We start from the raw sequence: 25,975 nt of genomic DNA, 5'->3' as shown, positions 1-25,975 counted from the left end.
TAGCACCTGTCTTGCCTAGGACAATAGATCCAGTTAGTTTGGGTCTACTCTGCATGGCTGAGCCTCCACTGGGCATTTTCCATATTTTTGTCACAGCACAATATGAGAGTAACAAGGGGCCCATTAGTCCTAAGTCTTTGTTTACAGTTATGGAAAGTGAGGCCCAGAGGGCCCATGCACGTGTTGCTCAATCAACCTTCCTTCTTGAATGTTGCAGCAGTGGCTTGAATTGATATCAATGCCAGAGTGTCTGACAACACAGATAATCATTTCTGGGATAGATGTATAAGGTCTACCGGAAAGTTCTGTCCGTTTCTATCACAAGTTTCGACACGTAAGCACATGTTTATTTGGCACATGTGTACCTCTCTATTTTTATCACTTAATGTATACATACTGACATAGCAAATTAACTAAAACAAAGTTGATTCACGTTAATCTTATGTGTGAAGCAATAGTGTACCCATGGCTACTGATAAAGTTCATTTACTCCACTGTAATTTTTACAAATTTCAACAAGGAAGAAATGCTACAGAAGCATGTCTGTCGCATCCACCATATTCATCGGACTTAGCACCCTCTGACTATCACTTGTTTTTGTTCTTACAAAATTTTTTGAAGGGCAAAAAATTCAAAAATGAAGAAGATATCAAACAAGCACTGGTTCAATTTTTCGCATCAAAAGATAAAACATTTTTCAAAAATGGGATATACAAATTGCCCTCACACTGGCAAGGAATCATTAATAATAATGGCAATTATATTATTTAATAAAGTTTATTGACGGTAAGAAAATTTGTATTTTGTTTTATTCCAAAAATGGACAGAACTTTCCGGTAGACCTTATATTATCTACTGGGGATCTCAACATATGAGACTTAATGGAGAAGAGTTAGCTCTGATAGATGGATTTAAAAAACCCCAAATATTTCTTCTTCCCTTCCCCTCATGAAATCATGAGAATCAAGGTCCATAAATTATTGTCCCTGTGCTCTGGATCTGTTGCAGCCAACCTACCTTGTAGATGAGAGAAACATATATGCAAGAATCTCGCCATTTACTGGCTACAACAGGGTGGCAAATGGCTTTCCTCCTGTATACCAACTGCCACCATGCTTGGAATGTTAAATTCCAAGGCAGTCCCTGGACTAAGTGGAAAGAAATGTCATGATTGATCAGGGATGCCTTGGCTGTAGCAGGGGGACTAACAGTATCTTTGCCACCTATTTCCATCCTTGTCCAGAATATGTTACCCTCAAAACAGGGTTTCTTCATTAAATCTCTCCCACTCTTAACTACTCTTACAGAATGCCAGACTAATTCCTTTATATTACTTTCACTCCATCATTCTCCTACTTGAAAACCATGTAAAGGTTTGTTCCCATTTCCCACATAGTAAATCTACTTTTTTAGTCTAATAATCAAGGTCTTCCACAATTTGACACCATTTAATGTTCTCAGCAAACACATACACAATCACTTCCTTGACCTATTTCTTGTAACCAGAACACAGCCTCTGGTTTAAAAAGGCCACCAAGAGGAGCCAGAGACGGGAGCTGGTCCAGGTGGAAGCAACTGGATCAAGAGATCACGATGAGTCAATAGATGGGAGGTTCGAGATGGAGGAGTGTATCATAAATCTTGGGATGAGGGTCCAAGCCAAAACTGAGTGGACTAGCTTTAGCTGAGGCTTGCTTCTTTTGATGGCCTGATTTCTACCCCAGTTTGGCTGCCAGCCATTGGTTTTAAATTGGTGGTGGTTTATAGTTGTTACTGAACAGACGCCTGATACATATCCCACACATTTTCACCTCTGGGCTGAGAGCATCTTCTTCACCTACACTGCCTGTTTCCCTTCCTTCCTGCCTACTTGAGTCCCACCTATCTTTCCGTGCTCAGCTCCAAAGCATCACAGTGAGGCCCTAGTCTGTTTAAAATGATTTACTACTCAGCGTCCTAAAACTTGACATTATTATCTAATTCATTTCCACAATTCCATATGGATCTCCCCTAGTTCTATAGTACCAGTGAGACAGTGACACTGGGGTCCATTTTACCCATGCTGTTATACTCAGGGACTTTATAGATATTGACTCACTGTCTCATTCCAATGGAGCAGTCTGGATGTGAACTGGTGTATTAAGGTGTCTTTTAACTTTAGATTTAAATACCAGTCTAAGGTAACAAAGCACCATAAACTAGCAATGAAATGTAGCAGCATAAAACACAATAAATTCTTATTGCTCATGGCTACATTGAGACAAAATAATATTCCAGAATAAGGGAGAAAGAAAGTAAAGCTCTCATGGAAAAATACTAGCAGGTTAACATTTCCAGCATGCTAAATGGCATCTGAGTGACCCAAGTTATTGAACTTAAACAATTGCCATACACCCTACTAGTGACTGGGCTCTGGTGAACAGTTATGATAATTTCTCATAGTGATGAGCCTAAGATAAAAAAATTTACAATGTATATATTTAACTTAGAGTAAGTTTATCATTTATAAGCTAAAGAAAATAAGCAGTTTGAAACTTTAATAAATTCTGATCAACATGATGTGGAAAAACTGAATGCAAATCTGTCTAAGCTATGGGAAACAGAATACAGCTATTTGCCACTATATCTGTGTCTTATTTTTATCCAGATCAGAAATAGAGAAATAAAAAACTCTTCCCATAAGCCTATATGCTATGAGTATTCTTGCTAATATCAGATGATAATAAATTCTGAAGGTGATCTTCCTGTGCTATAATCCTAAAGATACCAGATCCAATGGCCAGGTTGGTAAGTCATCAACAGTATGACTGGAAACTCACTGGGCTCTTGTCCTTGCTAGTTGGTGGGGAGATGGCTTCCTGTCCTTGATAGTTGATGGGGAGAAGAGTAAGGAAACTTTTAACATTGAGCCAAAGGAATAATATTTGCTGCCATTACCAATATTTGGGACTGCAGAAAGTTAGCATGATGATTTTCTCCATTTTGTAGACCTGGTTTTTTTTGGCCTTTGAAGGCAGAAGAATTCTTCTCCCCCACTGTTATCATCTGAGAGGTCTTGTTGGGAATGAAGAGGTCCATCTGGCATCTCCACGATTCAGGTGTGAATATCCCAGGACTTAGGTTTCCTTATATAACTCTCTACTTCCAGAGGGCCCCAGCCTGTGGGCATTAACCTGGTGAAGGTCCCAATGTCAGGGAAGTTGTACCTGGTGAAGTTATTTAAACACTTGATTTAAGGAGTCTGTCTAGGTTGGGTTTAGGCCCTATCTATGAAAGGTTGACTTAAATAGAATTATTTGGCTTTTGGGGGGATGCTGATATTTCATCTTTCTCTTTGAAAGCTGATTCCAGTTCTAGTTTAGTTGGGAGGAAGTCATGGGGGAATACCAAATACCAGGGTATGGTTGGCAAGAAGAGAGGAGAAGATGCAGGAGCTGTTCTTATCATTCAGTGAGTCCATCTGATTTAGAAGATCTGGACTGTGGAATCAGCCCGAGAAGATTCAGAAAGGAGCCATGCTGGAATCTAGACAAGCCAGAGTCCAGACTGAGAACTGCTCTCACCTCACATGGAAAGTCAGCCAAGTTTCCACTGGTGAGTCTGGATTCTGTAGGCAATTTAGTGATTTCCTGCTGGCCACCCCCCACTGCTGCCTCTTTCCCACCTGCAAGCAGTCACCCATCCATAAATCCTGTCCAGTCCTGGATTTCTGCCTAATGTTCCAGAGGGTTGGACTCACCAAGGAGAGCGGATTTCCCAGGATCCAGGACCAGCTGTGTTCCCAGAGGAGACATCAGCACTGAAGGAAGGTTCGGTCCAGTGGCAGAAAGCAAGGCTCTGATATCTTCCAACTGCGTGGGGACTTGGGGGGGATCTGTGAGAAGCAGATGGTGAATCAGGCAGGTTAAAGCTTAAAGGCTGTGTTAAGGGGAGAAAGAGAGGTGAGCACACGTATAAGTGTGTGTCTGTGTGTAAGATGGGCATTACTCTTGTCTTTTAACATCATTTTTTCTACAGAGAAGGTGTGTCTATCAAATTGAGTCTGAATTTCAAACTTAACATTTGATGCCTGAATCAATAAGGTTAGTAATAAGAATCACGCATGTAGATTTCAGGAACTCCTTACTAATACTGCTTTATTTCACAGTACCATCGGGTCCCCATAAATGTGGAGGTACATTAAGTCATACTATAAAGACACTTTTAAGAAGCCAACATTTTTTTCAGAATTTACTAAATGTCAAGTCCTATGCTAAATAGTTTTCATTTATAACATTCTTTAGAGGGAAGCAGTTTATTAATGTTTTAACAGATAGGGATATACCACAGAAGTCTTATTTAAAAGGAGCCTAGCCCTGGCCGGATAGCTCAGTTGGTTAGATCGTTGTCCCAAAGAGGTTGCTGGTTCGATCCCTGGTCAGAGCACATACCAGAGCAGATCAATTTTCCTCTCTCTCTCTCTCCTCTCTCTTTAAAATCAAGATAATAAATACAAAAAAATAAAATAAAATAAAAATAAAAAGGAGTCTATGCATGGCTTTTTTTTTATGAGGAAAAAGATCCATATATGAAGTTGATAAATTAATTTGCTTTGTGGTATGAATTTTTCATGCTCAATAGGACAGATAAGCAGGATAGGGATGATTTGCTATACAAAGTCTAATAAGGAGTCAGGGCTGAAGTCATCAGGGGTCTCTCAGTTAATCAGAGCCAAAGTGACAACAATGGGAAGTACAGTGGCTTGGTTGTCATTTCCATTGGACAAATAAAGAGACAAGCACCTACTGAATCTAGTGGTGGGACGACCACAGAGTCTCCTGAAAAAGCAGCTGACACCTGCTCCCCCCCCCCCCCGACACCTCCCCCTGTCCTGCAACTCACACTCCTGTGCCCACCCCCATCTTTTCCTCTAGAGACCTTGTTGGAGTGGAAAGAGAAACAGGAATGTTGTTCTTGTAATTGATAGTTATTTCAAGTCTTTAGAGAGGGCCTACTATGTGCTTGTCACCTTGTTAGGTGCTTGTTAGGCATGACGGTGCCAGTGTCTACTGCAGAAACATACTTCTGCCTATTCTGCCTTGGACTGCAAAAGACCACTGTGCACAGAAAACAGTGTTGAGCTTGATAGATTCTATATATGTAATTTAAAAATTACAGAGACATTATATGTTGTATATATAAATAATTAAAATATTTTTTTATATGGCGTAGGGTAAAAACGTCATGTTTGGGTTCTGGAACCCTCAGGTTGAGCTGTGGCTCTGTCATTCACAAACTTGGGCAAGTAACCTAATCCTTTTGAGACTCAGTTCCCTCATATATAAAATGGAACAAACCTCATTATTTCTGAGATTTCTTTCTAATCTGAACCACCATGGTTTTAGGAATTGATGGTAGCAGTTTATTCATACCTAGACTCTTTTGTTCTCATACTCTTTAATATTCCCTTAAGAATACTGAAATTAAATGTTGAATATTGAGGGAAATTGCATTCCCCCAATATTACAACTGAGTCTTTCTTTAACAATATTAAAACCCAGGAAACCTTTGCTTACTTACTAAAAGTGAAAAGGGTTAGGTTATGTTCCCTCTCCCATCTCCTTGGGCCAAATGTCCTCACAGCTTCTATCATATTTTTCTTTATCAGTGCATGTCCATTTGATCTTCCTAGGGAAACTGTAAATTCTCCAAGGACAAAGGTTACCTCTTATATTTATCCTACATGGAACACAGAGGCAACACGTAGTGAATATTCATCCAGTGGCTATATGAATAAATAAATAAAATTTTGTCTCATTACACTTCAAGTCTGCATGCTACAGGTTAAACCACAGAACTTGGCATAAAACCTCAGCTTTATACTCAAAATCCCTGATTTAAAAATTAAGTCACATCTTTGGCTGATAAAAGAAAGAAGACACTAATACTACCACTATGTTCATAAACTACCTATAAAGTTAACAAACATTGATTAATAAACCAAAACCTCTGATCAAGAAAAGCATTAAACTTAAGTCTAAATAGTGATTAATTTTTTTTTCTCATCATGTTTGATTAAAAAGGGAAGATGTTATTATGCTTTTCAAGCTCCATGTTTACAGTCACACTGTATTAGGGTTGGAATACTGTAAGAACTGGATCCCAGAATACACACACTTCATTGGCAAAGCTACAATAGCAGCTACATATCCTAGGCTTTCCTCTCGGTTAGCAGAGGCAACAAGGAAGGGTTATTAGGGAGAAAAAACACACAGTGAGCACCATAACTCAGTGTGGGGCAACAGCCTCTGGGGTCCTAGCTCTAGACTAGTGGCTCAGCCGATGAAACCCAACACAGAACAAATGACATCCTTCATGGAGTTGATGTTCTGTGACTTCCTAAGATGACTGGTGGTTTACGCAGTCACTGGTGAGAGGAAAACTCACACGGGCCTCTCTGAAACCCAAGTTGGCAGGGGCTAGAGTTCCCATGCTTTGGTACATCATCAATTGGGGGTGTGAAAATAAAGTATAAGGTTTAATTATTTTTCCCTAAGGAAGTCATGGTGTATAATTAGTCATGTTTTTCATAACCCCGCTTTTTTTAGAATAGCTTTTTTTACCAAGAGAAAGTACTTTAATAATTGCACCTTCCCTTTAAAAAAAAAGTAAGACAAAAACAGGATTTTTAAATTCTATTCCATCAACTCCAAGACTCCGTGGGGAAGAGAAACAGTGTCCCTAGTCCACAGGACAAAGGGTTGTAGCTTATGCCATGTCTGAGTCCAGCACTGGCCAACCGCAAGAGTTGGATGGTGCCCAAGCAATTGCTGTTATTTTTAAACACCTATTTTATACCAGGGGCTGTGACAGACTCTTTAATCAGGGGTTCTTATGTTTGGGAGGACAATAGTCTGAATGCTGTGTCCCCTCAAATTCATATGGTGAAATCCTAGCCCCTCCAAAGTGACAGAATTAGATAGTCGGGACTTTGGGAGTGATTATATCATAGGGGATTAGGTCTTTATAAAAGAGAACCCAGAGAGTTGGCTTCCTCCTCTGTCAAGTGAGGACAAGAAGCCAGAAGTCTGCAACCTGGAAGAGGGCCCTCACCAGAACCTGTCCGTGCTGGCACCCCGATCCTGGATTTCTAGCTTCTAGAGTGTGAGAAATAAATTTCTGTTGTGACCCAGTTTGTAGTAATTTGTTATAGCAGCCTGAATGGACCAAGACAGGAGGCCACACGTGGAGACTTCATGTGAACTAAACTATGAATTTCCTTAAATTACATGAAAAATTTTGCATGTATGATTTTTTTCTGGAATGTGTAATCTATAGTTCCCATGTGATTCTCAAAGTGTGCTTAACAGGAGCTAAGAATAACTTCTTTGCTTTTGTTATATCTACTTGACATCTTCCCCCCTCCCCCTCCCTCCTCCACCAATTTGGGCAATCCCTATTTTGTAGGTCTCCACACAGAGACCAGCATCTAAACTTAGCAAGGTTAAGTAACCTGCCCAAACTCACACAGTGAGTCAGTGGTAAAAGCCAAGGTCCAAACTGATGTCTGCCTGGCCCCAGGGTCTGTAGTCTTTCTATTGGGAGTCCCTACGATGGAATAAGGGAAGGGATATTGATTTTACCTTTATGTGTTTAATTGGATCAAGGAAAAGAGGCGGCTGGTGAGTCAGTCACCCCCAGCGGGGTCCACCCGGGGCAGGCAGCCTCGAGGGTTTACCTAGGATCAGAAGCTGTGTGTTCTCAGTCAGCTCTCCATGCACATTGGCCGCTCGGCAGGAGTACAGGCCCTGATCCGAGGAGGACACGTCTGGGAGTAGCAAGGATCCCTCATGCAGATGGTGAGAGGAGCCCAGTTTGCTTTTATTCTTGAACCATGTGACTTCAGCTTCAGGCACACCTAGGAAGAAAAAAAAAAAAAAAAACTCATCAGCCAAACACATTCAGGTGACTCCGGGGACATTGATAGGTTCTTGGCGGGCACTCTGTAGGAAGCATCTGCCAGGGTGTCTGCTCCCCTTCTCTGGCCAAACTAAATAATGCCACGAACCTCTCTGTGGTCTGGAGAGCTTTTGACTTTTCAAACTTACACTGTTGAGGCAGGAAGAAGAGGCTAGTTAAAAGAGGAGGAAGTATGTACTTCCAAGGTAGAAGGAGAATACAGAGATTCTTTGGAGAAAACCTTTGGAGTATGAATGATCGACAAGTATACATGAAACAAACAAAAAGTCAGACACAGAAGAGTATATGCTGTATGACTTCCTTTCTGTAAGTGAAAAATAAAAACTGGTGACATCAGTCTATGGTGGTCAGGGTAATGGTTCCTCTGACAGGGTGGGACAAATTGAGAGGTGCTGTGACAGAGAGGGACAAAGGGTTGGGTTGCTGATATTGCTCTGTTTTTGGACCTGGGGGTTGGTTTGGTGAGTTTGGTACCTTTATGGTATATGCACCGGGCTTTTCTGTAGAGATATTATACTTCAATAAAAAGTGAAAAGCCACAAAATGTTAATACAGTCATGAACTAGACAAAGGAAAGCTGCTAAATCCTCACCAGAGCTGAGACTATGTGTAGAAAATGTCACTGTAGTTTTTGAAGCCTATATACTTTCTTAAAACAAGAGAACATGCAACTACGGTATCAGGAGCACCCCAGACAAAGACCAGAAGAAGTACTCTGCTGTCCCCATAGCCCAAGTTTACTGTCAGTGAGAAAAAGCTGGGGAGAAGGGGTCCACATGAATTGGGATTGCATACCTGATTTTGGAAGTCAGAATCTTCCAAAATATAATATCTTCTAGGGATATTATAGACCAGTGGTCCCCAACCCCCGGGCCATGGACTGGTACCGGTCCATGGGCCATTTGGTACTGGTCCGCAGAGAAAGAATAAATAACTTACATTATTTCCATTTTATTTATATTTAAGTCTGAACGATGTTTTATTTTTCAAAAATGACCAGATTCCCTCTGTTACATCCGTCTAAGACTCACTCTTGATGCTTGTCTTGTAAGTTCGACAATTATATTAAAAAATACCACAGTTTTTACGCCGGTTGCATAATTTTATTTTGTGCATGTATCCGTCCCACCCTAAAGGCTGGTCCGTGAAAATATTTTCTGACATTAAACCATTCCATGGCCTAAAAAAGGTTGGGGATCACTGTTATAGACTGAGTGCTTGTGTTCCCACAAACTGGTATGTTGAAGCCCTAACTCTCAATGTAATGCATTGCGAGGTGGGGCCTTTGGAAGTATTTTGGTTTAGATGAGGTCAAGATGGGTGGAAGGTGGTCCTCTTGATGGGATCATTAGAGCCCGTATAAGAAGAGACCAGAGAGTGAGTACTCTCTACCAGGTAAGGACAGGCTAAGAAGAGAGCTGTCTGCAAGCCAGGAAGAGTTTTCACCAGGAATTAAATGGATCAGCACTTTGATTTAGACATTCCCAGCCTCCAGAATTGTGAGAAGGAACCTGTTAAGCTGCCCAGTCTATTTATTTTGTAATAAATAGCAGCTGAGTAGACAAAGACCAGGAGACAGTGTTAATTCTTTAGGAAGTTTCCTTGTGGTTGACATGCTGATAAGCGGGCCCCAGTTGGGCACAAGCCTACTAAGATGGTCTGCATAGGAGGCTCTCGAGCAAGTTGAGCTCTGAATCAGATGGGAGACAGAAAGTCTGTGGCATTAATTCACAGATCTCCAAGGAACAGATAGCCTGCTGACCCAGCTCACAAAGTTTGCTCATAGAATTCCTGGCCATATATTCAGGGTATATTTAGAATGTCCAATCCTGGTAAACAGGGCCAACCCAGGAACAGCCACGGAGCCAGACCTTTCTTACTGTGCTTTCCAAGTTGGGGCTAGATTTTGCCCTTCATGGGAGCCTCCAGTTTAGGATGCAGACACCTTCAAAGAGTTACCTGTGCACTTTGTTATTTGTCCTTGAATCCGATGAACAAAATTTACCTGCAGCCTACTCTATGACACCCACTGAAGAGCCCTCATGAGAGCCCTGGTACACCTGCTCTCTGAGCTCCCAGTGGAGGAAATGAGGCAGGGTGGCGAAGTGTCTCACAAGCCCTCACCAACAATGAGCAGCCTTGTCTGAACTCATGGGTGTCCCGGCTGCTCTGCTGCCTCAGGTGTGGTTTTCCAGGCCTGGAGAGGTAGCCAAGATAAGTAGCCAAAGTGTTTGGCCAATCTGTAAGCCCTTTGTCCCTGTTATGGGGAACACAGGAGTGACTCCCTGGTCTTCTCTTTTATTCATATTACCCATAATTCAGTGTGAATCCCTAGGGACCTACATGCTGGCTGGAAGGAGGAGGGCTGTTGAAAGAGAGGAGACAGGTACAGTGCCCCTGAAGCACCGGGGGAGGCACACATGCTGATATTTGATACCCCAGTACATGAGAGGGGCCAGGCTGGCATCGTCTCTGAATACACCTGGGTAAAAGATGCAGGTGAGAGGCAGGAAAGCTGGATTTTCACAGCAGCACCACTAGGGAGAGCAAGAGCATCATGATGCCCTGCCATGCCAGTGTGGATTTTGGAGCCTGAGCTCAGTGTTTACATATTTTAAAAAATGCACAGTATTCAGGAGAAAGCCCCTGAAAAGTAAGTTGGAGAAAACTTCCCTAGTCATTTCTCTCCTCAGGAAAAAATGAGGCCCTAGCAATCATCTTCTACAATAAACAGCTCACCTGTGGCACTGAAGGGGGCACCTTCCTTTGAGGAGGGCTGTGGGCAGCATGGACAGAACCCCTGACGGAACCAAGGAAGCTTGGGGGCAGGGGCAGAGTAAGAACCAGATGAAATGGGCCTTCAGTTTCACCCACAAAAGAACGATGACTAAGTGAACGCGGGAAGTGAACATTATCTTTCTGTGACTGCCATCATGCGGATGAGCTGTGGGCTGTTTCCATGGCCAACAACTGTGGGGTTCTCTCTGTGTAACGTGGACAGTTCCTGCAGCAAGGTGCCCTGTGGCTCACCAACATGCCCTTCTCTGGTTAGGACCCGAGCTTCCTCAGGGCAGCCAGAGGCAGAGGCTGAGAGAGGCCAAGAGAGGCTGAGAGAGGCAGGAGGGGAGAGAAAATGAGAAGGGAGATGGTGAGAAAGAGAAGGAGGGAGAGAGAAGCCCAGGATGGAGAGAGACCTGGGGGCCCTTTTTCACTTCCCCAGGAAGTGGTATAAGCTTCTTCTGTTTTCCTCCTCACTCTTTGCTTCATGTCCTCATAAAATTGGGTCTCTTTATTGAATTTCTCAGGTTTGTGGGAGATAAGGCAAAGGGTAGAGGGAAGCAATCTCCAGTCTCTGTAAAACTGGAGCTATAGAAGTGACAGTAGTGTCAAGCGAAGAGAATTTATGTGGCAATCACTGTAATATATTTATTAGCAAACCCGTCACTCAGGCTTACTCAGGCGGGTGCTGCATCATGAGCTTGCCGATGGAGGTGTCGCTGCCGGAGCCACATTTTGGGAGCTTTCTGTCTGAGAATGCAGCCTTAGACAGAGAGTGGCACCCAAAAGATCCTTTGAAATGACAGCCAGCCTTCCATGACTGGCTCTGACAAATTACAAATATAGTTGGAATAGGGCAGAGGAAAAATAAGTGAGGCATTACAAAGCTCTTTTTCTTTGTCTCTCAGGAGATGGCAGTGATGTTTTAGAAAACTCCACTAGGTCTCGCATGTGCTCAGAGTCTGTTGAAAAGGTTCCACGTGCACATGCTTAATACTGACGTGCAGAACACCTGAACATCAGGAGTGTGCCGGGGTTGGGAGCTATGCAAAAATATCCTGAACATGGCAGAGGGATACATTTAATATAAGCCAAATATTTTCTAAACATCATCATGCTTTCACAGTGATCCTATGAGGACTATTATTAATCCTATTTTGCACATGAGAAAAGTAGGACTCAAGGAAACTAAGTAATCTGCCTCAAGTTACATTAGCTTGGATCACTGAATGATTATACGGGGACAAAGCACCTGTCTCCCCACCCCCACTCAGCCCTTCAGCCAATCAGTGACCTACATCTGATTGGGGTGGGGATCCAAACTCATACATTTGATGCCACAGATCCCCATCCTAACAAGTATAATGTCCTCACTTAACATCATCCATAGATTCTGAGACTTTAAGATAAAAAAGGTGTAACCCAACCAATTGATTAATTGATATAAACAAGAGAAGTTCCTATGGCATCTATGGCATCTCATCAACACCATAACGAAACAATGTTGAATGAAGTGTCATCATTTGAGGCGCTGCTGTACGCAATACTGCCTGCCATTATACCAGGCTGACTCTGAGGGAGGGTCTGAATTGCTGGACTATTATTTTTGGCATCAAAGCCTTAAATACTTTCTACTTGCAGAATCAACCTTCCTGCTGTAATTGTAATACCAAGGTATTGTTAGGATGGAGGTTTCTCGAATCCACATGTGCCGGCTTTGTTAGCTCTCTTCTTGTTGAGGAGCTTGGTCATATTAGGGGAGATTTTTTTTTTTTTTAGCCTGTTGTGATGTGACAGCATATTCTACAGATAAAAATGTCTGAAAAATGACAGAAAATAGACTCAAACAAAGAACAAAATCCACAACTATACTGTTGACAAGTTACTTGGTTAGGCTTCACAATGTGGGCTCCCTAGGGATGATTTGTGTCTAAAAAGGGAAATAAAAAGAACCCACCTTTATTTTTCCCCTCTGTGGCATATCTTATCCACAATACAATGCTCTCCTTATTGCTTGACAGAATCAATAAATGAGTCTGGCCAAAATGAGTTGTAATTTGATATGATTATAAGGATTAGTGCCTTTAATCTCCACTGAGCTGCCAGGTAGGGTGATGTTATAATATTCTTTTTTTAAACCCAGACAGGATATTCTTGTTAACTAGACTACTTGTTATATTTGGAAGGTGGCTTGTACCATGACAGCTTGTCACCATCTCAAGGTAGGCATCCACGGAAGGGTCCATCTTGATGTGGCAAGTTTGATGGCCTGGTGCAAGCAGAGGAAAGGATACAATAACTTGAATGTCAGCCTTGACAATTCTGAAAAACAATGGATGTCTGGAAAGGAGATTTTTCGCCTTCCACATTTCTTCATACTGTGTTGTCACTGCTAGCTGTTCACAGAACTGCTTTCCTCTATCCAGCGAGGCTCCACTGCCTAACATCCCTTGTTGTTGTGAGTGGCCCTGTGACTCGGAGGGAATCTGAAAGGTAGTGTGTGCTACTTCTGGGTGTGGCCCTTAGAAACCTTCCTAACCATCCTCTTACTTTGTTTTCCCCTCTTCTGGTTGACAGAATAAGATAACTACCAGGGAGACCTCAGAGCATGTATTCAACATAACAGAGCCACCAGCATTCTGTGACCCTGAATGACTGTGGGTACATCCTCTCTCACTGACCAGGAATACTCTTTGAACTCTCAGCAAATAAACACTTCTATTGTGTTTGAATCATTATACATTTGGGGGTCTATTTGTTACCAGATTCTAGCTTACCCAAATATACTTCCCATCATTAACTCCTCCACTAGGTATTTCTGCATCACTAGTCCTCACAATTTTATCTCTTAAGTCCTTTAAAAGCTTTCCTTGTTCTTGGGATAAAATCCCAAATTGTAGCATAATCTGTGAGAGCATTTATTAAGATCTAGCTCCTGCATACTCTCTCCCACCTCTATGCCACATGTTATGACACTTTCTTTTCTGTTGTATATATTGCAGCTCCACCAGCCACATTTTACTCCTTCAGATGTAGCATGCTCTTTCTACCTCAGGCCCTTTGCCCATTCTATTCACAATGACAGAAACATTCCCTTCTCCCTCAACCTTTTATCTTCTACCCAGTTTTCTGAACTCTTCAGGTATGGAGGTGTGGTACAATACATTATATCATTTTTCAAAAAAAAAAAAAAGCTTCATCATACTCATTGGTGAATGCTTTTTATGTTTAAGGGTTGGGTAGAATCTGTGAGGCTGCATTTTACATGTGCAAAAAGCTATGGAACAGACTGACAGCTGTCAGAGGGGATGAAGTTTGGGGGGCTGGATGAAAGAAAGTGAAGGGATTAAGCAAAAAAATAAAAAGCGTTATATATATATAACACATCAACACAGACAGCAGTGTGGTCATAGCCAGAGGGAAAGGGGGTGGGGGTGGGTAGAGGTGGGAAAAGGGGGAATGGGGATGGAAAAAGACTGCTTGGGGCAATGGGTGCATGCTGCAGTGTGCAGATATGTTTTATTGAGTTGTACACTTGAAACCTGTATGGTTTTGTGAACCAATGTCATTTCAATCAATTCAATTAAAATAAAAAAAAGACAAGGAAGTCTGGAAGATCTCATGTAATTACACTAGTTATTCTGGGATAGTGAGTTTTGTAGGTAATTTTACTTTTACTTTATATTCTTCTATACTGTTTTAATTTTTTACAAGCATGCAAACACACACTGAAAAAACTAATTAAGTTTTTAACTACTACACTATCTGACACAGCATTTGGGTTAGTTTTCCATAATCCTGAGAGAAAAGATCAGATTCTTTCTTGTTCTAAAGTCCAATGCAGTGACTTTTATGTAATAGGTATTCATTTAATGTTGTTTGTATTGTGTTAAAAATATACTTAATAAACAATGAAAACAAAAAACAAACAAACTACTAACTCAAACATGTAAGGACATGTGTTTCTCTACATAAAACTATGTAATATTCTTAAAATAGACAATTACATAGCCATTAAAATTATGTCATGGGAGAGCTGTAAGAGCCACTGTAGCAGTAAAGTATAAGTAGTTCTTTTTCGACATTTAGCATTACTGCTGTTAGTATTTTGACTGAAGAATTAGCTTAAGGATGCTGTCTTTGTCCAGTAAATTTACAGAACAACTGTGTAATCAAAAGAGGTGTTGGGGGCTGGGTGAAAAAGGTGAAGGGATCAAAAACTACAGAATGCTCATCACAAAACAGTCATAGGATGTAAAGTACAGCATAGGGAATACAGTCAATAATACAGTGTATCTCTAAAGTCATGGTGCACTTTCGACCGGTCACAGGAAAGCAACAAAAGACGATAGAAATGTGAAATCTGCACCAAATAAAAGGAAAACCCTCCCAGTTTCTGTAGGATGATGTGGCAGCATGTGCGCATGCGCAGATGACGATGTAACACCGTGTATACAGCGGAGCAGCCCACGGCCATGCCAGTCAAGATGTGGACGGTACAGAGGAAAGTTCAGTGTGTTCTGTGGCTTGCTAAGTTCGAATCCATGACCAAAGTGTAATGTGAATATCAGCACATTTATAACAAAGCACTACCACATAGGAATAACATTACTCAGTGGGATTAAGCAGTTGAAGGAAACTGGCAGTTTGGTGGAGAAACTTCGTTCTGGTAGGCCATCAGTCAGTGACGAATCTGTAGAGGCTATACGAGATAGCTACCTAAGGAGCCCTAAAAAATCTGTGTGTGAGCCCACATTGAACTGCACTGAATAGGTATGAAACTGGGAGAGTTTTCCTTTTATTTGGTGCAGATTTCACATTTCTATCACCTTTTGTTGCTTTCCTGTGACCGGTCAAAAGTGCACCATGAATTTACGGACACACTGTATTGCAGTAACTGTACGGCACCAGATGGGTACTGGAAATATGGTGGGTGTGTGGGACAACCAATTTGCAAAGAATGTGATTATTTAACTGCCATGCTGTAAACCTGAAACTAATACAAAATAATACTGAATGTCAACTGTAAGTGAAAAATAAAAGAATTTGGAAAAAAAAAAGGCAGGATCTTTCAAACCACTTTAAATAAATGTCTTATTTAATAAAAGGCATAATGACAGAGAAACATAGATTTATTTTAGTTAATGATGATCAATATAAATGATTCTATGAATAAAAATAAAGACTTTAATGTGCATGGAGAGGCAAAAACTGGACATGACAACTGAACAACTCATTATCAGTTTACCAAGAGTCCGTCTCTGGATCCAGCTGGGGAGACAGGGCTCCAGGTGGCAAGGAAGAGTTGTCTGAAGCTGGTTTTAGTTTCCTGGTCTCCCTATGGTATATACTTCCCCATCTGAATTTTGGGTCTCAGTCTCCTTCAAGTGCCTAATTTCTTATTTTGCTGCCTTCGCTCCCCATTCTTTTATTCCTATTGATCCCAATGCTCAAGAGGAGACTCTATTTATCTCCAGATAGTGTGCCGTCTCCAAGGACTATTCACAGTGATCAGGTGGGAGTGATGGTTCTGTATGAAGGGCCCTACCTGCAGCATTAGCCCCTTCATGAAGGGACAGCTCACTCATGGGAAGCCTGTCAGGGAATTCATTTTGTTCTCCAAGTGGGAGCACTGGGCCTGAAGGGATTTGATCCTAGAAGGTTTCACTGATGATGAGCTTAGATGTGCAGGCCAAGAGAAGCTTTACAAAGAAGCTAATGTACAATGACAGAGATGGGTATATATTTCTGGTTCCCTGGAGCTATCAGACATTTCCTGTCTATTCATGCTGTAGACAGGATATGACTGGGGAACCTGGGTTGGGCTACGCCACAGGAGGGGATATCTGATGAAGACAGCAATCAGGGGACTGCAGCTGGGCCCTGGCACAAGAAACATTCATTTCTTCCCTGCATTGTGGAAGTGAAGAGTCTTAGGATAAAAAGCACAGTCTCTGGTCCACAGAAGGGTGAATCAGCGGCTGGACTTTGTTTGTTGGTGTTTTTGCTTTTTAATTGAAGGTACGTTCCTTTACACAGAGCATACTACCACACCCTGCTGCCCAATACTACTCCATTTCCCTGTGACTTTCTGGTCTTTACAGGCCTCTGAATTTGCAAAGCCAACCCAAGGGGAATGCCTATTTGACAAGTCCTAAGAGAGCTATTTTTTTCAATGACTCTTACTCCCTTCTGATGTGAGTGAGCTCCAGGTTGCTGTTGGTCTTATCTCTGCCATCCACTCCTTACCTTTCACTGCTACTGCTCTGAATTCAGGCTTTCACTACCTTTCCTTGAAACTAGAATGGCAGCTTCTTAACTGGCTTCTCTGTTCGAGTTTTTCCTTTCTTCAATCCATTTTATGCACTGCTGGCAGCCAACTCCTCTAGAAGTGTGGCTCTCTAACATTATCTATCTGTGTGGTCTAAACTCTCTGGACAACCATTCAAGATCTCCAATGGCGCGGTCACAACCCACCTGACTGAAGTTTAAGCCCCTTCACGCTACTTCTGCACTCTGGGCTCCAGTCAGACCAAAGCACACACTGTTCTGTTATAGTCCTGGGGTTTTCCTACTTCCATGGATTTTCTCACACTCTTTGCACGTGTACATTCTGTCAGACTGCAAGGCTGAGATAAAAACCACCTCTGCTATCTCATCTGTCCCAATCAGAATTAATCTTTCCTCCTCTAAAATTCTGTAGCACTTTCAGTTTCAGAGTGACTGAGGATCATGCCTTTTCTACTATCCCTGAGAATAGAATTTATGTTTATATCCCCATTTTAGCACAGGGCTCCACTAATATTTGAGCAAACGAATTAACACTTAAATGAATTTCTCACCTGCAACCTGGCAGTTAATGGTCACATTCACTCCCTGCACTGTTTTGATGGTGCTTCCTATATCCACTGTGATGGCAGGCTCCTTGGTGTTGATCACTGTCATTCTTGATGTTTTCACTAACGGCTTTCCTGAAGATGAGAAGAAATGTGAAACTTTACTATATATAGTGCTATGAACTTGAGGCATTCACTTGAATCATGGGATGATGAACAATGAACAACTGGTATACCCAGGCTTTTTCCACTAACCATTTTTCTTTGAAAAAATTGTAACTGTACAGTACAAAAACCATCTACTCACCCACCCATCTACCTACCTCAGAACTGTCAGAAAAAGAATATGGAATAAATAAAATTAGATAGGAGATGGTATCCAATGATCTGGGATGATTTGTATATTTTTTATTAAATTAATAAATAAGCCTATGCATTGCACTTTTATGAGCTTATTTTAAAAAAAGCAAACTTTTTACTTTGAGATAACTTTAGATTCTCATGCAATTGTAAGAAATAACACACAGCAATCCTATGCAGTTTCTACCCAATTTCCCCCAATGGAAATAGCTTATAAAACTAAAATATAATATCATGACCAGGACTTGACACTGATAAGTTAAGCTAAAGAACATTTCTATCACCACAAGGATCTCTCATGCTACCCCACCCCCCCATTTTTATTTTTGGCAACCATTAATTTATTTTCCATTTCTATAATTTTGCTATGTCCAGAATGTTATACAAATGCAATCATATAGTATGTAATTTTTGATTGACTTTTTTCATTCAGAAAATTTATTTGGAGATTCTCCCAGGTCTCACATGGTGCCATGGTTGTGTGTATCAATAGTTTGTTCCCTTTTATTGCTGAGCAGTATTCTATGGTATGGATGTACCACAAGATTTTCTTTAGCCATTTACTTGTTGAAGGACATCTGGACTGTTTCCAGATTTTATTTTTAATTTTTATTTTTTTGTGACAGAGACAGAGAGAGGGACAGACAGATAGGAAGGGAGAGAGATGAGAAGCATTAATTCTTTGTTGCAGTACCTTAGTTGTTCCTTGATTGCTTTCTCATATGTGCCTTGACCGGGGGGGGCTACAACAGACTGAGTGACCTCTCGGTCAAGCCAGTGACCTTGGGCTCAACCTAGCTCAAACCAGATGAGCCCATGCTCAAGCTGGTGAACTTGGGGTCTCAAACCTGGGTCCTCCACATCCTAGTCCGATACTCTATCCACTGCATCGCCGCCTGGTCAGGCAGTTTCCAGATTTTGGCTATTCAAATAAAGCTGCTATAAGCATTGCTATACAAATTTTTGTGTGAACACAAGTATCAATTTTGCAGGGGTAAAATGCCCAGGAGTCTAATTACTAGGTCATATGGTAGGTGCATGTTTAGTTTTTTAAGAAACAGCTGAACTCTTTTCCAGAGTGGCTGTATCATTTCAGGTTCCCATCAGTAAGATGTGAGTGATCCAGTTTTTCTGCATACTTGTCAGCATTTGGCATTGTCATTACTTTTAATTTTAGCCAATCTGATATGTATACAGTGATATCTTACTGTAGTTTTAACTTGCATTTCCCTAATGGCTAATGATGTTGAATATATATAGGTATTAATTTATGTATTTAATTCTTTTGACATTTTAACCGAATTTATTAGGATGACCCTGGTTAACAAAATTGTATAGATTTCAGGAGCATAACTGTAGAACACATCTCTCTCTCTCTCTTTTTTTTTTTTAATGTGAGAGGAGGGGAGATAGTGAGACAGACTCCTGCATGCGCTCTGACTGGGATCCACCTGGTAATCCCCATATGGGGCTGATGCTGGGATCAACTGGGCTATTTTTAGCACTTGAGGCTGATGTGCTCAGATCAACCAAGCTATCCTTGTGACTGGGACAACACTCAAACCAATTGAGCCACTAGCTGTAGGAGGGGAAGAGAGGGAAAAGGGTATAGGGAGGGGAGAGAAGCAGATGGTCACTTCATTTGCGTGCCCAGACCAGGAATCAAACCTGGGAAATCCATATGCTGGGTAGATGCTCTATCTACTGAGAAAACCGTCCAGGGTCTATAACACATCTGTACACCGTATTGTATGTTCACCCCTCCTAGTCAAGTCTCTGTCCACTATCATTTGCACCTTCTCTACTCTCCTCCCTCTGTCATGGGCAAACACCACACTATTGTCTGTGTCCATGAGTTTTATTTCTTTTATTTTGTATTTTTTGCTCAACTCCTCTACCCCATGACCTCCCTTCACCAGTCCTCTATCCTCTGACAGCTGCCAACCTGCTCTCTACCTATGAGTCTATCTTTATTTTGCTTGTTAGTTCATTTTGTTCATTAGATTCCACATATGAGGGAAATCATATGGTACTTGTCTTTATCTTCTGGGCTTATTTCACTCAGCATAATGCTCTCCAGGTCCATCCTTGCTGTCACAAAAAGTAAGATTTCCTTCCTTTTTATGGCCAAGTAGTATTCTATTGCATATATGTACCACAGCTTTTTTTATCCACTCATCTACTGATGGGCAGTTGGGCTGCTTCCAAATCTTGGCTACTGTATATAATGCTGTAATGAACATAGGGGTGCATATATTATTTTGAATTAGTGTTTTGGGTTTCTTTGGATAAATTCCCAGAAGTAAAACTGCTGGGTCCTAAGGCAATTCATCTTTTAATTTTTTGAGGTAACTCCATACTGCTTTCCACACTAACTATACCTACCAACATTGCATGAAAGTTCCCATTTCTCCATACCCTCACCAACACTCGGTTGTTGACTTTTTGATGATAGCCATTCTGACAGGTGTGAGGTGATATCTCATTGTGGTTTGGCTTAACAATAACATTAAGGAAGAAATCAAAAGATACCTTCAAACAAATGAAAATGAGAACATAATAACCCAAAATCTATGGGACACAGTGAAAGCAGAGTCAGATTACAACTAGTAAAATTAAAGCAGTAAAAACAAAAACAAAATCAACAATAAAAACAAACTCCCAACAAACAAAAGTCATGGACCGGATGGTTTCACAGGTGAATTTTACCAAACACTCAAAGAAGAACTAACACCTAACCTTCTCAAACTATTCCAAAAAATTCAAGAGGAGGGAAGACTCCCAAGCTCATTTTATGAGGCCAGCATTTTCCTAATTCCAAAACCAGATAAAGACACTACAAAGAAAGAAAATTGAATAGAGTTTAACGTGCTTATTTGCCATCTTTATATCTTCTTTGGTAAATGTCTCTTCTTCTTTGATCATTTTCTAATTGAATTGTGTAATTATTTACTTTTACTCTTGAGTTTTAAGAGTTCTTTATATTCTACATACTAGTACAGGGGTCCTTGGGTTATGACAGTCTCAATATACCATGTTTTCAGTTTATGATGCAAACTCCAAAAAAAATTTTTTTTTAAATTGAGATGTGAGTGTTTTAGCTGTTATGCAATGCCTTGCAATGTTATAGGCAGATTTGGAAGAGAAGAAGTCATCAACCTTTCAGACTAGCCTGGAACTTTAAGAAGGTAGAGAGGCCTGCAACAGATCCTGTACTCTCTACACCAACTACTTCTAAGGATGAAACACCTGTAGTAGAGGTAGAATCATCTCCAGTGTATCCTGCATGTTCCTTAGGCAACCCTGATTCACCTGACCCAGTATCTCCAGCACCTTCTGCAGGTTCTCCTGCCTCTCCAGCTTCCTCCTTCCATAGGTCACTTTCTCCCACCTTGAAATACCCCTTCCAGTGTGCAAGCCAACCACAGGAATAAAGGTAAGGAATTTTTTTACACTCATTTTTTCTGTTACTACAGTACAATATATACTACAGTATATTTATGTCCTTTTCCTTTTTCTGTGGCTTAGTTGTGTTTTTATGTTCTAGACCAGTGGTAGTCAACCTGGTCCCTGCCGCCCACTAGTGGGCATTCCAGCTTTCATGGTGGGTGGTAGTGGAGCAACCAAAGTATAAATAAAAAGATAGATTTAACTATAATAAGTTGTTTTATAAAGATTTATTCTGCCACTATTACTGTGGAACCAGTGGGCGGTTAGAAAATTTTACTACTAACAGAGATACAAAAGTGGGCAGTAGGTATAAAAAGGTTAACTACCCCTGTTCTAGATTATGATTTTGCAACTGAGTTAAAATAGGTGAGTGACTTAGGCTAGGGTATGTTTCGACTTACACCAAAATTTGGCTTAGGTCACAGTCATAGGAATGGCACTATGTTATAACCTGAGGACCTCCTGTACTATGTGAGATAAAAGGTGTGCAAAGATTGTCTCCCAGTCTTGGCTTTTCTTTTTATTTTCTTAACAGGATCTTTAACAGGGCAAAAGTTTTAACTTTGATAAAGTCCAGTTTATCAAGTTTTCTTTTAATGGAATATGCTTTTGATGTTAAGTCTCTGACCTGTTTATCAAGATCTAGATGCTGAAGATTTTTTTCCTATTTTGTCGAAAAGTTTCATAGTTTTACATGAAAGTAAAACTAAGTCTGTGATACAATTTGAGTTAATTTTTGTATAAGGTGTGATACTTAGGTCATTGTTTATTTCTTTTAATAGAAATATAATGTGAGTCACACACATAATTAATTTTTTTCCATTGATTTGAGAGAGAGAGAGAGAGAGAGAGAGAGAGAGAGGGGGGGGAGAGAAAATGGGGGGAGGGAGAGGGAGAAGGAAGCATCAACTCATTGTTCCACTTAGATGTTCCATTAATTTGTGTACTCATTTGTGGCTTCTCCTCTGTGCCCTAACTGGGGATTGAACCTATTACCTTGATGTGCTGGGATGACACTCTATCCATCAAGACACTGGGCCAGGGCTTATTTGTTTTTTTGCCTGTGGATGTCCAATTGCTCCATCATTATTTATTTATTTGTTTGTTTATTATTTTTTAAAGATGCCTGTAAGCCTGTGGTTAATTCTAGAATCTAAAAATTTTTTAATTGAATTTATTGGAGTGACATTGGTTAGTAAAATTATATACTGTAGTTTCAGGTATACAATTTTATAATACAATATTTGTATATTATATTGTGTGTTTACTACCTAAAGTCAAGTCTTCTTCTGTCACCATTTTTGAACAAGCTATTTTTCCTTCACTGAATTGCTCTGAATCCTTGTCCAAATCGGTTGGACATATTTTTGTGGATGTAATTCTGGGTTCCCTCTTCTGTTCAATTGATCTATGTGTCTCTCTCTATCAATACCATATAATCTTAATTATTGTAACTATATAATTAATCTTAAAATTGGGTAGGCTGATTCTTCCTATTTTATAATTTTTTTATATTCTGTCTTTGCCTTTCTACATAAATTTTAAATTAATCCTGTCAATTATAAAATACTGCTGGGATTTCAATAGGAATTATATTAACCTGTATATCAATTTGAGAACTGAATCTTTACTGCGTTGAGTCTTCCAATCCAGGAACACTGTCTATTTATTTGTATCTCTTTTTTTTTTTTTCTGAAGCTGGAAACGGGGAGAGACAGTCAGACAGACTCCCACATGCGCCCAACTGGGATCCACCCGGCACGCCTACCAGGGGCGACGCTCTGCCCACCAGGGGGCGATGCTCTGCCCCTCTGGGGCATCGCTCTGCCGTGACCAGAGCCACTCTAGCGCCTGGGGCAGAGGCCAAGAGCCATCCCCAGCACCCGGGCCATCCTTGCTCCAATGGAGCCTTGGCTGCGGGAGGGGAAGAGAGAGACAGAGAGGAAGGGGGGGGGTGGAGAAGCAAATGGGCACTTCTCCTATGTGCCCTGGCCGGGAATCGAACCCGGGTCCCCCACACGCCAGGCTGATGCTCTACCGCTGAGCCAACCAGCCAGGGTGTATCTCTTTTAATTTCTTTCATCAGAGTTTTATTGTTTCCAGCATACAACTCTTGTATATATTTGTTAGATTTATACCTATTTTTTTGAGAGATGATAAATAATATTGTATTGTTAATTTTAGTATTCATTGCTAGTATACAGAAACACAGTTAATTTTTGTATATCCTGTGATACTGTTTAACTCACATATTAGTTTTAGGACTTTTCTTTTGGTAGATCCTTGGTATTATCTACGTAGCCAATCATTTTATTTGCAAATAGTTGTATTTCTTCCTATCTCATCTATATTGCTTTTATTTCTTTTTCTTGCATTATTTCACTTGGCTAAAACTTCCAGTACAATGTGGAATAAGAGTAGTGAAAGTGGGATTTTGGTATGATGAGTGATGTTTAGTTGAAATATTGACATTTTCATATTATGCTCTGCAACCCGGGGTCTTATTTAAACCTTCTGTTTGGGTTGGCTGTCTCTGAAACCACTCAAGTGAGGGGGGCAGGGAGATGCCATCTTGTCTCTATCCAGTAAAGGTAGAAGTCCAGGTTCTTCACTTGGCCTTCTTTGTCACCTACATGAAGGGTTATGCATTATTGTTGAGCAGGAGTGGGACTTCTAGTTCCCTACATGGTTTCTGCTGAGACCACTGTGGGAGGGATGTTGTTACCCCTGGGTAGTGGGGGAAGTCCTGCTCATCCAGGAGGCCTCCTCTGACACCACCTCAGAGGAGAGGGTAAGACGGGCATGATAGCAAGTCTCCACATTGCGCCCTGGTGAAGATGAAATCTGTCTTCTCTGATGTGGTATCCTTGGGGGTGCTGGGAACCTCATTTCCCTCTGAGTAGGCAGAGTCTAGGCTCCCCGTTCAGTCTCTGCTGGTGGGGGTGGCAGTGAATGGCAGTGTTTCCTGTGATGTTTGGAGTACAGTGGTATTTTTCAAAAGTTTTCTGTCTTGCTAGGCTGCCTCTTTCCTGGTCCTTTGGCTAGAAGAGCAGGCTTACTTGGGGCTTTTCTTCTTCTTTTTTTTTTTTCTGTTCCCACTGCAGTTCCTGATGGCTGCCTTCTTCAGTTCCATGGTTGGGATTTAGGAGGCAAAAAGAAAACTCAAGGAAGTCACAACTGTGTTGTTCCTCTGTTCCCAAGGTCCCTAGCCAGTCTGCTTTCTCCTTTCTACTTTTCAATCTTCTTATGTTTGTTTTACATATAGCACTGATGAATTTTAGTAGCATTTAGCAGGAGGAATAGGGAAAAGTATATCTATGCCATCTACCTAGAAGTGGACATTCTGGGTACATTACATTTTAATAGGCCTTTATCAGCTGGGGATAAAAATCCAGTACTTCATGTACATAACCATACAATACAAAGAAAAATTCATTTACTGAGCACCTTGGGAAATAAGGGTCCACATGAGATCATTTTCATATACCTAAAACTTAATTTTTTGTAAGTCAAATGGATTTAATTTTGTTCCAACCATTTTACAGGCAGGACACTCTACAATGGTATTTGTTCTTCTGCACCTTCATTAACTGAGAAGAGAACCATAATCCAACAGTGCCCTTTGGAGTCTTATAACAGCTTTTAATACTTTCTTTTTTAAACTTTATTTTTTATTTTATTTTATTTTTTACAGAGACAGAGTCAGAGTGAGGGATAGACAGACAGGAACAGAGAGATGAGAAACATCAATCATTAGTTTTTCGTTGCGCATTGCGACACCTTAGTTGTTCATTGATTGCTCTCTCATATGTGCCTTGACCGTGGGCCTTCAGCAGACCGAATAACCCCTTGCTCGAGCCAGCGACCTTGGGTTCAAGCTTGTGAACTTTTTGCTGAAGCCAGATGAGCCTGCGCTCAAACTGGCAACCTCGGGGTTTCGAACCTGGGTCTTCCACATCCCAGTCCGATGCTCTATCTACTGCGCCACTGCCTGGTCAGGCTTTTAATACTTTTTGTTTTTCTCCATGATCATTTTATCCTTTATTCCTGCTTGCACTGTCACACAGAATCATATTAGTACCCGTCTCTCTTTATTATCCCCCCCTTTTTTCAAATGGTGAAGGCATTCATTATCTCACAAACTGTCCTTTGAGAAGAAGAGCAGGCTTCAGACCCAAAGTGGTGTGGCACGGCATTAGGGATCCAGGTTCCTCCTAAGACTTGTCAGAGGTCCTATGGCTGGTTCCACTCTTGGTTGCCTGGAGACTTCCAGTGTAATCCAGGCTTCAGCTTCTGGGCTTGTTGTAGTGCAGACAGGTGTCGAGAGAGGCTAGGCTGCCACAGCAATTTCGAAGTTGTAGTTGTTTTATTTGTTCTTGGTTTCCCCACTAAGACCACCTTAAGAATTGTGAAATAACTGGCACCTAATACAGAGTCAGAAGTACTTAGGTCGTTATTAGAGATGTTTGCCAAATATTTATATTTCCAAATTTCCTTTTCTCTGGACATAGAACTTTTTGGTTGAGTACAGTTATGTGACTAAAAGCTTTGGCCAGTGATTTTGCTGAGTGAATAAATGATTATGAGCCTTC

The 25,975-nt window shown here is 41.0% G+C and overlaps 1 protein-coding gene across 5 annotated transcripts in view; it reads right to left on the bottom strand.

The window, feature by feature from the left end:
• ADAMTSL1 (ADAMTS like 1) overlaps nt 1-25,975 on the bottom strand; it is a 1,054,626-nt gene that overhangs the window by 71,109 nt on the left and 957,542 nt on the right. For all 5 annotated transcript variants that reach the window (XM_066257319.1, XM_066257321.1, XM_066257318.1 and 2 more), the window contains 3 exons: nt 17,580-17,708; nt 7,718-7,897; nt 3,740-3,874 (listed from right to left, as the gene is read on the bottom strand). In XM_066257319.1, the coding sequence (XP_066113416.1) occupies nt 3,740-3,874; nt 7,718-7,897; nt 17,580-17,708 (444 nt within the window). The remainder of the gene's footprint in view (nt 1-3,739; nt 3,875-7,717; nt 7,898-17,579; nt 17,709-25,975) is intronic.

This window comes from Saccopteryx bilineata, chromosome 2, assembly GCF_036850765.1.
Source record: "Saccopteryx bilineata isolate mSacBil1 chromosome 2, mSacBil1_pri_phased_curated, whole genome shotgun sequence".
NCBI classification, from domain to species: Eukaryota; Metazoa; Chordata; class Mammalia; order Chiroptera; family Emballonuridae; genus Saccopteryx; species Saccopteryx bilineata.
This window is presented reverse-complemented; position numbering and strand designations above follow the sequence as displayed.